Consider the following 12,658-nt stretch of genomic DNA (forward strand, 5'->3'; position numbering starts at 1 on the left):
CACTGCCTTTCAGGAAAAAACATATTTAAATGGCCACTGTAGGTTTTTTGCTTTTGTGGAAATGTCTTTACACACAGATGGCTCCACAAGTGTTTCAGCGACCAAGGAGTCCAATGAGGTTGGGGCCTAGGAATAAAAAAAAAACCCTCACTAAGATTTTTTCCTTTTGGACTGAGTCCTTTGGGGGCAAAATGTTCCTTTTTCTAATAATATTAATATAAAAAAAAAACTGTTTTTTATTAACTATCACCCCAATGATGTTTTAGGGATTTACTTAATATTTTTATTGACAAAAAAAAATTTTTAAAAAGGATAATCCTCTAAAAAAAAAACAAGGGAAGGGGGGGGAGGGTGAAAGCAGGTAAGCTAGTAACTGGGCTTCTTGTGGGGGGACTAAGCACTTTTTGAAAAAGTTCAATTCTATATGTACACAAAATTAAAAAAAATAAAAAAAAACCTCACAATGGGGAGTAAGCACTTCCCATTACATGTCGTTTCAATCGGGAGGCACAATGGGTTAAAAATGTTTTGTGACAGTTTGGCCAAAATATTCAAGCAAAAAATAAAAACAAACTGGAATATATATCTAGGTGAAAAAAACCTAGCCTAACCATGCCAGGGACCAAGTACCTATTGGCCCACACATCAAGTTTTACTCTGAGGTTGTTACTAAACAGCTTTTTACAATTGGTTTTTTTTTTAAAGGTCCCTTGAAAGAGGATACAAGCCCCCTCAAGAAAAAAGGGTTTTTAAAAAGTTTTCCCTTTTTGTCCCTATATCAATGAAGGAAAAAAAACATAACAATTACAACAAAACAAACAAATGGAACAATGGAGGGACCAGGCAAAAAAAAAAAAAAAAAAACTTATAATTCAATTTCAATTTTCCTTTTTTTTAATGTACTTAAAAAATTCTTAATTTTAATTTTGAAAATAAAATAAACACTTAAATAGTTTGGGGGAATAGGTTTACCACCACACCTTTTAATACAAAGGGAATCAAAACCGTAATTTGAGATTTACCATTTGTGTTTTTCCAAAACACATAGTACTGTGAGTTAGGTATAATTTTTGCTCTATGTTCAAAAAAAAATCTAAATTCTTTAAAACGTTTATTTCTAAACTTTTTAAAAAAAACTAAAAAACAATTTTTTTTGCTAGTTATAAATTTTTAACTTTCACCAGAAAAACAATTACGGGATGGTTACAATTTTTCACCTCCCAAAAAAAGGAATAGTATAATTTTTCTAAACCAAAGTTTAAGTTTTCCTGTCTCCACAAAAAAAAAAAGTAAAATTCTGACTTTTTCCAAATTTTCCATTTACCAAAAAGACAAAAAAAAAAAAAAACCCCATTGTGGGGTGATTTCCATACAAAAAACAAAAAACCTTCTTTCAGATTCCACCTGGAAAAAAGCTAGGGAAAATGGCAAAGAAAAAAACTATTATTTCTTTAAGGAAAAAATTGTTGAAAAACAAAAAAAAGGGGGGGGGCAATTATGAAAAAAAACATTATTCCATTAGGTTTTATAGGGAAAAAAAAAAACAAAATTTTCAGGGGGGGGACATGAAATTGTAGAAAATTATATTACATATTTTTTATATGGGGGGGAATTTAGGAATATGCAGTTTATAAAATTAAAAAAAAAAAAAAAAAAAAAAAATTCAATGCGGTTTCTTAAACACTGAAGGGGAACAATGGGACCACATTTTAAACAAATGGATCTTCAAAAAAGTTTTTTTAAAAAAATAATAAAAAATTAAATTAAATAAATAAAACAAAAAACAAAAATAAAAAATATGTTAAAAATTTCTCTAAAAAGCAAAAAAACAAAACCAACCTATGGAAGGGGGAAAAGCTTTTTACTATGAAGCTTCATCATTTTCAAAAAAAAAATTTCCCCTTACCCATTTCTTTGATATGCGTCCAAAAAAAAACATTTTTTCCACAACGGGGGGAAAACGTTGTAAGATCTTCTCCAAAAAAATTTTTTTGGGATGTCCAAAAACACTTGGTTTACAATTCTGGCAATCGGGAAACCCCCAAAAAAAAAACTGGTACCACATTTTTTTAGGCTTGAGGAAAACCCTCGGCGGCTTTTGGATAAAGGTTTTTCATGTAAAAAAAGGTTTTGGGGAAAAAAAAAAAAAAAAACAAACTCTCAAGCTTGTGGGGTTTTTTCCTCTGCGGTTACAGTGGATACCTGGAAAAAAAAATGGGGAAAAACAACAGTGGTAAAGGATTACACCTTTTGAGGAAAACTGTCAAAACATTAGATTTTCCAATTTATGAAATAAGAGCAAAAAAGCACAAAAAAAATAAAAAAATTCAAGGCCCCCACAGGGGCAATTTCAGGCATTACTCGCACTTTTTCAGCTCTTGCCTCCCAAGGTCCTTCTACTTTTTCCCTTTCTACTTGCTAAACATCATTTACACTCTTTGCAAAAAACTTCTCCTCTTTGACAAAAATTGGGCTTTAGACTTAAATTTTAAATTTTTCTTTGCAAAAATTTATGGAGGAATTGAAACTAAAAAATTTGCAAAAAAAGAGTTGCCATTTACGTTGTGTTTAAAAAACAGGGGGGGGGAAAGGGGTCTGTTGCTTGTGGTCTTTTCACAATTTCCACATTGTTCCTAACATTTCACATCCCAGTTGGCAGCTTTTTTTCCAGGGCCAGCAAAAAAACAAACCACAAAAAAAAAAAACAGAGTTCCTAAATTGGGGGTCATTTGAGGGGAAAAAATGAAAAGCAAAGGGAAAAAAAAAAAAAACTGATGTAAAAAACCTTGTTACAGGGATCTTTTTTTTTTTTGGTTGGGGCTGTCTTGTGGTCTTTCTCCCCCAACTTTCATGGCATGGTTTTTTTCCCCAAAACTTATTAAAATGTTACGGAAGAAGGGCAAACAAACCCCAAGGGAAAAAAGGGGGGGGGTTAAATTTTGGGGCCCCAAATTTAAAATTTTTTTTGCTTTTTAAAAAAAAATTTTTTTCCAAAAGGGAAAAAAAAATTTTTTTCCCAAAAACCCCCCCCCGGGAAAACCCTTTTTTGGCACCAAAAACCCCCAAAAAAAAAAAAAGGCCCAATTTTTGGGGCTTTGGGGAAAAAAAAACGGGGGGAAAAAGGTAAATTTAGGGGGAAATCTGGATTTTGGTTTGTTTTTCCCAGGTTTTTTCTCAAAAAAAAAAATTTTAATTCAAACAATTTTTTAAAAAACTGTATTGATACGAAAAAAAACCAAACAAATAAGGGAAAAGGGAAAAACCATCGGAAAAGCTAAACAAAAAAAACTAGGGGTTTTTCCAACAAAATATTTTTGGGGCTACGCAATTTTTCAAAAATTTACCAAAAAATTCTGAAAAAATTCTTTTGATTTCAATTTGAAAAAAATCCTTCCCCAAAAAAAAATTTTAAAAAACCCACTTTTCTTATTTTCCTCCACAATGCTTGGTCTGTTACCCCTCCAACATTGAAGGCATGTGGTCACCAAAAATTTTTCTCTTTAACAAAAAAAATGTTTGGTGGCAGTTGGCACAAAATGCTTTAATGGGAGTAAAGGGGGGCTTGGACCTCCCCCCTAAGGGGAATTACAATTAGAAGGTAGGGGGAAAAGGTTTAAAAAGGAGGGAAGAAAAAGGTTAGGTTTGGTTCTCTGGGTTCGCATGGATACTCAAAATCTGGTTTTTGTGTTGTTCGGGGGGGAGGGAGCGTTTTGGCTTTCTCCTTTCAAACAGGAAAAAAAAACCAGTTTTTGGGTAATGAATGGGGGAATTTCCCCCTCCCCAGGGACACACCCTTTTTCAGCACCTTTTATAGAATCTAAAAAAAAAGCAAAATTTGTTATATCTAGTGGCAATGGGAAAGGCATGCATTCAATTTTACTTGCCACTAAGCCTTGCCACAAAGGGAAGCATTGAAAAAAAACCACCTAATGGGGGACTTTCTTCGTGTTTTCTTAATTACTTTCGGAAATTTTATGCAATGGGACAAAATTACGTTGCAAAAAAATTTCGTTTGAAAAAACCGGAAAAAATAAAAAAAAAAAATGATAAAAACTTTTCATTCCTGTTATAGCAGTTACCAGGGGAACTCCCATTATTTTTCTTGTTCATTTTCCTTTCCTTCCTTTTTTCCAATCCATACTAGGAGCACAAAAAGCCCATTATATTAGTTTAGTTAAAACATAGGATCTTAAGGGGGAACCTTATTTTACCAATTAAAAAATTATCGAAAAAGGGAAAGCTCACCATCGAGGTCGGGACATGTTTGTGTGTTGGGTCGGGCTGCCGCCACCGGGGGGGTCGCGTTTGTAAGTTGAACAAAATATTATTTTTAATTTTTAACCTTTTTTAAAAACCTTTATTTTATTCAATAAATTAGGGATTTTCTACGTTGAAATTTTATTAACTTTTCTGCTTTCCATATTTATGTCTTTTTTTGTTTCTTGGTTATCATTTTGGTTGAATTTTCGGGGGGACATTTTGGTTGCGAAAAGGAGGGGAAGGGGGGACTTATATTATCAAAATACAGTATTTTTCTTTACATTTTCAAAACTTACTTTTTTAAAAAAGATATCTTCCTATATTATTAATATTCTTTTTTTAGTTTCTTTTCTTTATTTTTTTGTTCAGAGGGGGAAGTTAAAACGAAAAAGTCATGTCATTTTTTTTTTTTGAGTAGTGGGAAATTGTTGCGTGTTGTTTTTAACCTTCGTCGTTTCGCAATTAACAACATTTTTCATAGGCATTTTTTGTTGTAGCAGTTTTTAATCATTTAAAAAACGCGTTTTCGGGATTTTTTTAAATGAAATCGGGTTATTAAATTTTTATGTTGGGACGTAGCTTTTTACCTTTAGTTCTGTTTCCCTAAGTGAAACTTTTTGAGGGGGCCTTGTGGGTTTGTATAATAAAAGGAAAAATTATCTTTCATTTGTAAAAAAAAAAATTGGGGGGGAATTTTCCGTTGTTCAAAAAAAAGGAAAAAATATCCTCTTATAAGTGAAAAAAAAAAAATTTACAGTTTTTCCTGGAGTTTAGTTGACTTATGCAAGGGACAAAATTCAGTATGGATTTGAAATATTTTTGTAATGAAAAATCAAAAAATATTCTGAAAGAAAATTTCATTTGAAAAAAGGTTATTTATTTTGTCTATTTGTTGCCTACTGTGTTATATAAAGTTGGAATTCATTACGGGTTTTTTAGGAAAAATTTTGGGATTACACTTTAGTTTTCTTTTTAGCAAGGACCAAATTTCCATTCCCTGTTCAAAGGCCATATAAAACTAAGAATAAGATTGGTTTACCTACATATTAACACAATTTTTTTTGCTGTTACCTTTAAAAAAAAAAGGAGTTAAAATGTTGAAGAAGGACTCCTGCAGGGGGGACAGCTTGCAATCTGTGTGGCACTTGAGGAAAAAAGGGCCAAGAAAATTTGTACCCAACATAAACTTAAGCAAAAAAAAAGAAAAAAAGCCATAGGGGACTTGCCTGGGGCAGTCTGGATTTTCATGGGCTTGTTTTGCAAGCTTTTTCAAATTTTTATTTAAACCATTTTCCCAATATATTTAAAATGGGGTTTTTTTAACAAATTTTTTTAAAAAACTTTTCAGTTTTTGGATAAAGTTTTATTGTTTATAGTCAAACAAAAAAAGGACTTCTCTTAGAAAAATTTCTGTGAAAAAAACCTCATATTCCTTCTTTCAAAAAAAAACTGTGGATAAATTTTTCAATAGCAAATAAAAATTTGGAAAAAAAAAAAAACCTAGGGGGGGCACCCCAAAAACTTGGGGCTGGCAACTAAAAAATAGGAAATTTTCTAGTTTCGGAACAAAACATAAATTGCGAAAAAGCTTTTTGCGCAAAAAAAAAAAAGGGGAGTACCCAAGCACTGTATTTAGATTTTACTTGTTTTCTCGTTAGGTGGTTCAGGGCTCTTTCTTTTAGTTCATGGATTTATTATTTCTTTTTTGGCAAAGAAAAAAACTCTGGTTACTCTTAAAAAAACTGAGGCTGATCATTTAAAAATTAAAAAAAATTAAAAAAAAAAAAGTAAATCAAAACACTTTTGCAAGTGGTGGAGGTGTGGGAATGGCCCACCACCAAACCCACTTTGTTTTTTTTTTAAGTTGGAGGGGACAAAAATTTTGTTTAACAGGGAAATGTCAAGGCAGGCCAGGGGGGGGGGGGGACCCAGGGAGATGCTTCCAGCAGCAGCTTTCATCTGGTCTCGGGGATGAAAAGCAAAAATTCAAAAATTCTGGATATGTTGATGTTAAGAAAAACTTGCAAGATAAATTTTTGGCGTTTTCCTCAGGTTTTTTCTAGTAAAGGGTTTTTTGTGGTGAATCTTTTTTTATTTTTTTCTGAATAATCCATGATGTGTGGCAGAAAAAAAATTTTTTGGGAAATCACTTTTATTATGTATGGAAGGGAAAGGGAATTAAAATTTTTTAAAGGATTGAAAAAATTTTTTAGCCAAAAAATTTTTTTTTTTAATACGTTTTTTTTATTTAGGAAAAAAGCCAAGTATCTTCATGGGGGAATTAAATGTCATCTGGAATTTATTTTTTAAAAATAAAACATTGGAATTTTTCCTTTCAGAAGGGCTTTTTAGTAATTTTAAAAGGAAAAAAATCTGGAGTTTTTATTTGGGGGGGGAAAAAACCTCCCCCAGGGGGGGTCAAGAAGGTGCGTTCAGAACTCCAATAATTGCAAAAAAAATTACAAGCATCAGGAGGGAAAAACCAAAAAGGCCTGCCAAAACCAAAAAAAATTGTGTTATTGTCAGGTTTCAAGGGGGGGGGCAAGGTATGAGTATTTAATTTGTTCTTTACCCTTGTTAAAAGTATTGTTGTTGTTTTTTTTTCTATTTTTTATTATTGGGAAAAAAAAAAAAAAAATTATTGGACTCAGTCCACATTTTTATTTTTTTGTTTTGTATGTTAAATGTATTTTCAAAATTGTGGATTTTGTGTTTTTAAGATTTTTAACAGAAGTTTAGGTTAAGAGTTCCAAAAAATATAATCTATTTTCACAAAGTAGAAAAGTAAAAACTTGAGTTTTTTAGCCAAGCTTAAAAATTTTCTTATAGGGCTACCCTCTGGTACCTTTTTTAATTCAAAAAATGGGAAAAAGATATTAAAATTATATTTAATAGAAAGATTTTTGGGGAAATAACTTTAGGTTATTCAGTTATTTTCTTTCTTTTTATTCTTTTTTCTATTTTCCCCCAGCGGAGGGGAAAAAAACCCCCATTACTTTTTAAAAATTCAATACGAAAAATGGTCCCATGGGGAGTATGGGGGAAGATGATTGTTTCCCGATTTTAACCACAAAATGGGCCAAGCCAACAAAAAAACCTGTTGGGCCTTTGTTCCTGGAAGTTTTGCGGATTACCACAAAACCTGAAAAAAAACCCCTAAATTATGTACATGGACCGTCTAAAAAGCAGCCTTGGGGCAGGGCAGTATGAAGCTACGAGTGCTGCTTAGTATTGGTTAAGTTTAAACTTTTTTTGTCTTCTTGAACAATTTGCTATGAATTGATTTTGCATAATCAGGTTTTACCTTTTAATTTGCTTGTAATACTTTTATATCTTGCATTATATACATGAAAAATTTTGGCATTTATTATGGATAAATTTGTCATAAAAATCCTGTCCCAGTTTCTAAGTTTAGATTTTGAGGGAATTTTGGAGGGGAAACAAAAACCCCATTGATTTTGTGGTAGGGAATGTTAAACATAACTAATTATTTCATTTTGAGGAGTTAAAAAAAAATCCATTGAGAGTAAAATTAAAAAAACCTTCTTGAAAATCTTTGTTTAAATCTTTAAAACATGGGACTCCCTCTCCTCAGTGTTGTGGGAAAGGGGGGACCCCCCCACCATGAACTGAAAGCAGTTGGACCAAAAAAAATCTGGCGTAATGGGCCGGGGACCATTGACGCTAATTGCTGGGCTTGGGAGGTTAAAATGAAGAGGCTGGCAGGGCAGGGAAATCATTGAGGTTGTTTAAAAAAAAAATGGTTTGAGCAACAAGCCTCCAGGAATCTTCAATCATGGAACAAAAGGCAAGATGGCAAATCCCATATTTCCCATGGTATGGATTATACATTAAACATATACACAAATAAATTTTTTACTATATTTTTGTTTGTAATATGGAAAGGGAACAGGAAAAATGAGAAACACAGCCAGTATGATTTTTTTTCTCGAGGGGAAAACAGGGCTTGTTATATATCAAGAAAAAAGGAAAAATGTTCTATTTTAATAACTCTGCAAAGGCCTTGAGGGAAAAAAAAAAATTCAGTGTCCAGTATATTTATATCAGATTGTATAATGAAAAAAACTTTATTTACTGATTTATGGCAGACTTGAAAGCATGGAAAAGTAGCAAAAAAAATTTTTCCTTTTTTTACCTTTCATTAGAAGGAAAAAAAAAAGTATAATTGTTAGGGGCATTTTAAAAAGGAATATTTGTTATATTTTTAAAAAATCTATTTTTGTAAACCCTATTTAAAAAAATTCTGCTATTTGTATTCTTCCAGTTTAATTTGGAACGCCCCTCCACAATCAAATCAGATTCCATCAATCGCCACAGGATTGCCATTGACTCTGCTTTTCCAAAAACTTTGGCTCGTTTGGGAGAAAAAATTTCCTGGCCGCCAACCAACAGGAAGGAAGCTAGCCTTTCTGTTCCTGGGTCTTGGCCCCACAAAAAGGGCTACAAAAAAGCTTACATAAAAAAGGTCCCTTCGGCAAACACAAAAAACCCTTCAAGGAAAAATGGGGGGGGGAACCCCACACGGGGGAAAGAAAAAGCTCAAAAACCACCCAGGGCAAACAGAAGGTGGGTATTCAAAGCTCCAGTCAGTCAAAAGGGAAAGTGGGGAAGATGTGGACAGAACAAAAAAAATTAAGTAGTTAATTAGGCCTGGTTAATTCCTTTTACATAGAGGGAAAGGGCCTCAAGTGGGCCAGTGGTTCTTTTTGTTTTTTTTTTACAGGGACAGGAAAATAAAATTATTTTTTTGTTAAAATTGTGTCCATTTTCTAATTTTTTTTTTTTTTTTTATGTAAATGGCAGGGCAATTATAGAAAGTGCTGGAAAGTATTAGATAAATTAATATATAATAATAAGAAAAACCTTCCATTGGGAGGTTTCAGGGGGCAAAATGGTAAAGTATTGATGAAGGGCTTTCATATATAAAAAAATAAAAATAAAAAAAATATCCAAAATTTTATTTAAAGAAGGTGATCTTGAATTTTGAATTAAATCTTAAAATCTTTTTGCCCCCCCCCCCCCCCCCACCAATTTCCCCATGCAACATTGGTTGTTAGGGTGGTGGAGGGGAGGGGGTTGTCTTTAGGAGACAGAGACTGAGGGCTCAGTGTGGTTGGGGATTCACCCCAACCTTGCACCTCCAGCCCCTTTGCCCACAACTAATTTTTTCCATGGTTCTTTTTCTTCTTCCCTTTTTCCTTTTTTCCTTTTTTCTTTTCATCCCTTCTTCTGTCCCACTTATCCCAAGGCATTAACTCATTTTGTAACCCTTTTTCCACCGCAAATACTTTTTTTTTCATAAAATGCTTGTTGGGGGGACCTTTGATGTCTGGGGCACATTTTTTTTTTTTGTTTTGGGACAATTAAACCATTCTGGAAAAACCCCACTTAAACATCACCCCTATGGAAAAAACCCCAAAAAAACTTTCTTTTACCTGGGGGGGCTTCAACCCCTAAAGGTCCCCCACCCTATTGTTTCTTTTTTTGGAAAATACGCCACTAATGGGACCTTTCGATGTTGACACAGCAAAAAAAACTTTTTTTTTCAGACACATTTTTTTCTATTGGGTTCAGCATGGGGATAATCCACTCATATTTTTATATTGCCCTTAAAAATGGGAAAAGGCCAGGGACCAGGGGCCTCTTTGGCACCTGCTTTAACTTTAAATTCACATTTAAAGGGATTAAAAAAGATACCCAGACCTAAAAAATGAATATTTACAAAATTTAAAACACTGTATGGTAAAAAAATGTAAGAAAAATGGGACTAACCTTTTTTTTGTGTTAATTGGAAAGGGGAAATCCAGAAAATGAAAATGTTGTTTTTGGTGGTGTAGCAGTCTTCCAAAAAAAAAAAAAAAAAAAAAAACTTGCTACTTTTTTCCAAAACTTAAAAAAAAAAAACTCTGTAAAGGCAGATTTTAATTTAAAAAAGCTGTTTGTCACATTCTTTAATTATAAAATTGGTGGCTGGGAATAAAAAAAAAACAATACAACAATCTTAAAATAGAATAAAAAAGAATTTTCATTACCAAAAAAATTCTCAAAAAAAAAACCATTTTTTTAAAATAATTAGGAAAATGATTAATAATTGCACCATTAACTGTTTTGGCCCAGTTCACATCCTTACTCTTTTCAGAGGCCACCAAAACTATTGGACCCTGCATTTTCATTTTTCAAGAGATTTTAGTCAGGGGAGGTATTCTTTCCAAAAAGGTTTTATATCAAGTGAGTATACTAAAGGAAGGAAAAAAAACCAATTTCCCGATACCTTTACCATTTTATACCAGGCATTGGTAAAAAACTGGGAAAAAATTGATTGAAAAAAACTAGGGTTTTACCAAGCTTAGGGTTTTGGAGTAACAAAAAAAATAGTCTTAAAAAAAAAAGTAAAATTAAATGCATCTTCATCATTAAAACAAAGAAGGTATAAAAGGTTTGTTTTATTAAAAAAAGTTTTATATGTGGGAAAATTAAAAAAAATTGTTGTTACTCTTACAAAAATGTTTTATGTTTTAAATGGGATAAAAAGTTTTTTTTCTTTTAGCATTGTTTTTCTTTTTATATAGTTTTTTTTAGGGCATTATTTTATTTATTAGTTTTTTTTTTTCTTTAAAAAAAATCTACCAATTTTTCAAATAATTTTTTTTATTTTGCTTACCGCAAGGGGAACATTATTGCCTTTTTTAAAAAACTATATAATTTTCCAAATACATGTTTAACCTCCCAATGGTTTAAAAAATTTTTTTAAATTAAAGTGGGTTTATTTTCTTTGCTGTGTTAACTGGGCATTTCTTTTCTATTCCACTTTCCTTTCCCTTGATTTTTCATGGTCTTTCACTTTCCTTTCTTGCCTGTTTAATTCTTGTATATTTTTTACTTTCTTTCAGGCGGAGGGGGATAAAACTCAAAAAAAAAAAAAAAAAAAAAAAAAATACAATTTGAAAAAAAAAAAAACGGGTCTTTATTCATATTTTTTTCCATTTCATTTTATTTAAAAAAAAACAATGGTCAAAATTTACCACATTTACAAAAGGGATTCTAGTGTCCCACATTTTATGTAAAATCTTCTTTATCCAAAAATCTCTTGCTAAAAAAAAATATGGAGAAAAATGGGAAATAAAATATATATAAATTCATGTTCATCTTTTTTTGTTTAATGGCTCGGGACAAAAAAACATTTTTCTTAAAAATAAAAATATAATAAAAAAAAAAAAAAACACTTTCATACCTTGGACAAAAAAAAAGGAAAAAAAAAAAAAAGTTTCTTTTTTTAAAGATAAAATTTTAACAAAAAACTTTTTCTACATGGCACTGTTTAACTAATTTATAAAAAAAAAAAAAAAAAAAATATTCCAGCTATATTCCTGGGGGGGGACTATCCACAAAAATAGATATAAAAAGGGGGGGGGGAAAACAAAGTGCTTAAAAAACAGGTTTTCTTGGGAAAAAAAAATTAAAAAAAATTAAAACAGGATAAACTTTAAAAAAAAAACTGGGTTTTAGGTTTTCCTTTGCTGGGGAAATTTGAAAATCTGCATCTGTTTTCCTTGTTAACTGGGTTCTTTGGAGATCAAGCGCTTTTTTCTTGAACTCCTCACTCTTTTCCTCGTTCTTGTCTACTCCATCTCCTTTCCGGTACATCTGTGGGAGAAGAGTTTAATTACAGTCTTTCATGCCGTGAAAAAAATTATCCAACAGATAAGCTGTTTATATCATGTGTAACCAGATATGCATAAGAAAAAAGATATATACACAAAGAAATCTGCACACTGAAACACTAGTACACACATATACATATTTATTTTTTTCTTTTCTCTTTACATTTCTTCTATATTTATTCTTACTTCATTCTTTACTTGTCTACTTTTTTTCCTTCTACTTCTACTTCAACTCTTACTCCCTATTCAAGATATCTCAAACTGACTCTTTTTTCATAAACAGCTTTCTTAGCCTAGCCACATCATGAAACAATATTCCATTCACCATGATGAGGTACAAGTCAGATAGTCACCCAGATGAGTGGCATGTTCTCACAAACACCTATCTGCCTGGCATTACTGAAACATTTACCCCTCATTATTGGGCTAACTAATCTAAATACACAAAAATGCCTTACCTGAGAGACATTAGCACAAGCATACATGTTTCCCAAATTGCATGCTTTGTTGGAGTAATCAAAAGCTTTTATCATATCTTTGGCAATGACGTCTTTCACTCCCTGGATGAAAATACCCGATATGTAGTAGCAGGAGAATGCATTGTTACCAGTGCATGCTTTGTCCAAGAGTTCTAAACCCTGTTGTTAAATAAAGTTTAAAAAGATTAAAAAAAATCTTTTAGGTTTCACAAAATCCACAATTTAAATTTATTCCAA

General features: G+C 31.9%; 1 protein-coding gene across 1 annotated transcript; it reads right to left on the reverse strand.

The window, feature by feature from the left end:
• Window positions 1–10,416: 10,416 nt before the first annotated feature.
• LOC119596273 (cytochrome c oxidase assembly factor 7 homolog) lies at window positions 10,417–12,586 on the reverse strand (the record flags this gene model as incomplete). Its single annotated transcript, XM_037945436.1, has 3 exons — window positions 10,417–10,442; window positions 11,778–11,925; window positions 12,401–12,586. Coding segments are annotated over 3 exons (360 nt in total), but the record flags the coding sequence as incomplete, so codon positions are not given.
• Between the last annotated feature and the right edge of the window lie 72 nt (window positions 12,587–12,658).

The sequence above is a fragment of the Penaeus monodon genome, chromosome 37 (assembly GCF_015228065.2).
Source record: "Penaeus monodon isolate SGIC_2016 chromosome 37, NSTDA_Pmon_1, whole genome shotgun sequence".
NCBI classification, from domain to species: domain Eukaryota; kingdom Metazoa; phylum Arthropoda; class Malacostraca; order Decapoda; family Penaeidae; genus Penaeus; species Penaeus monodon.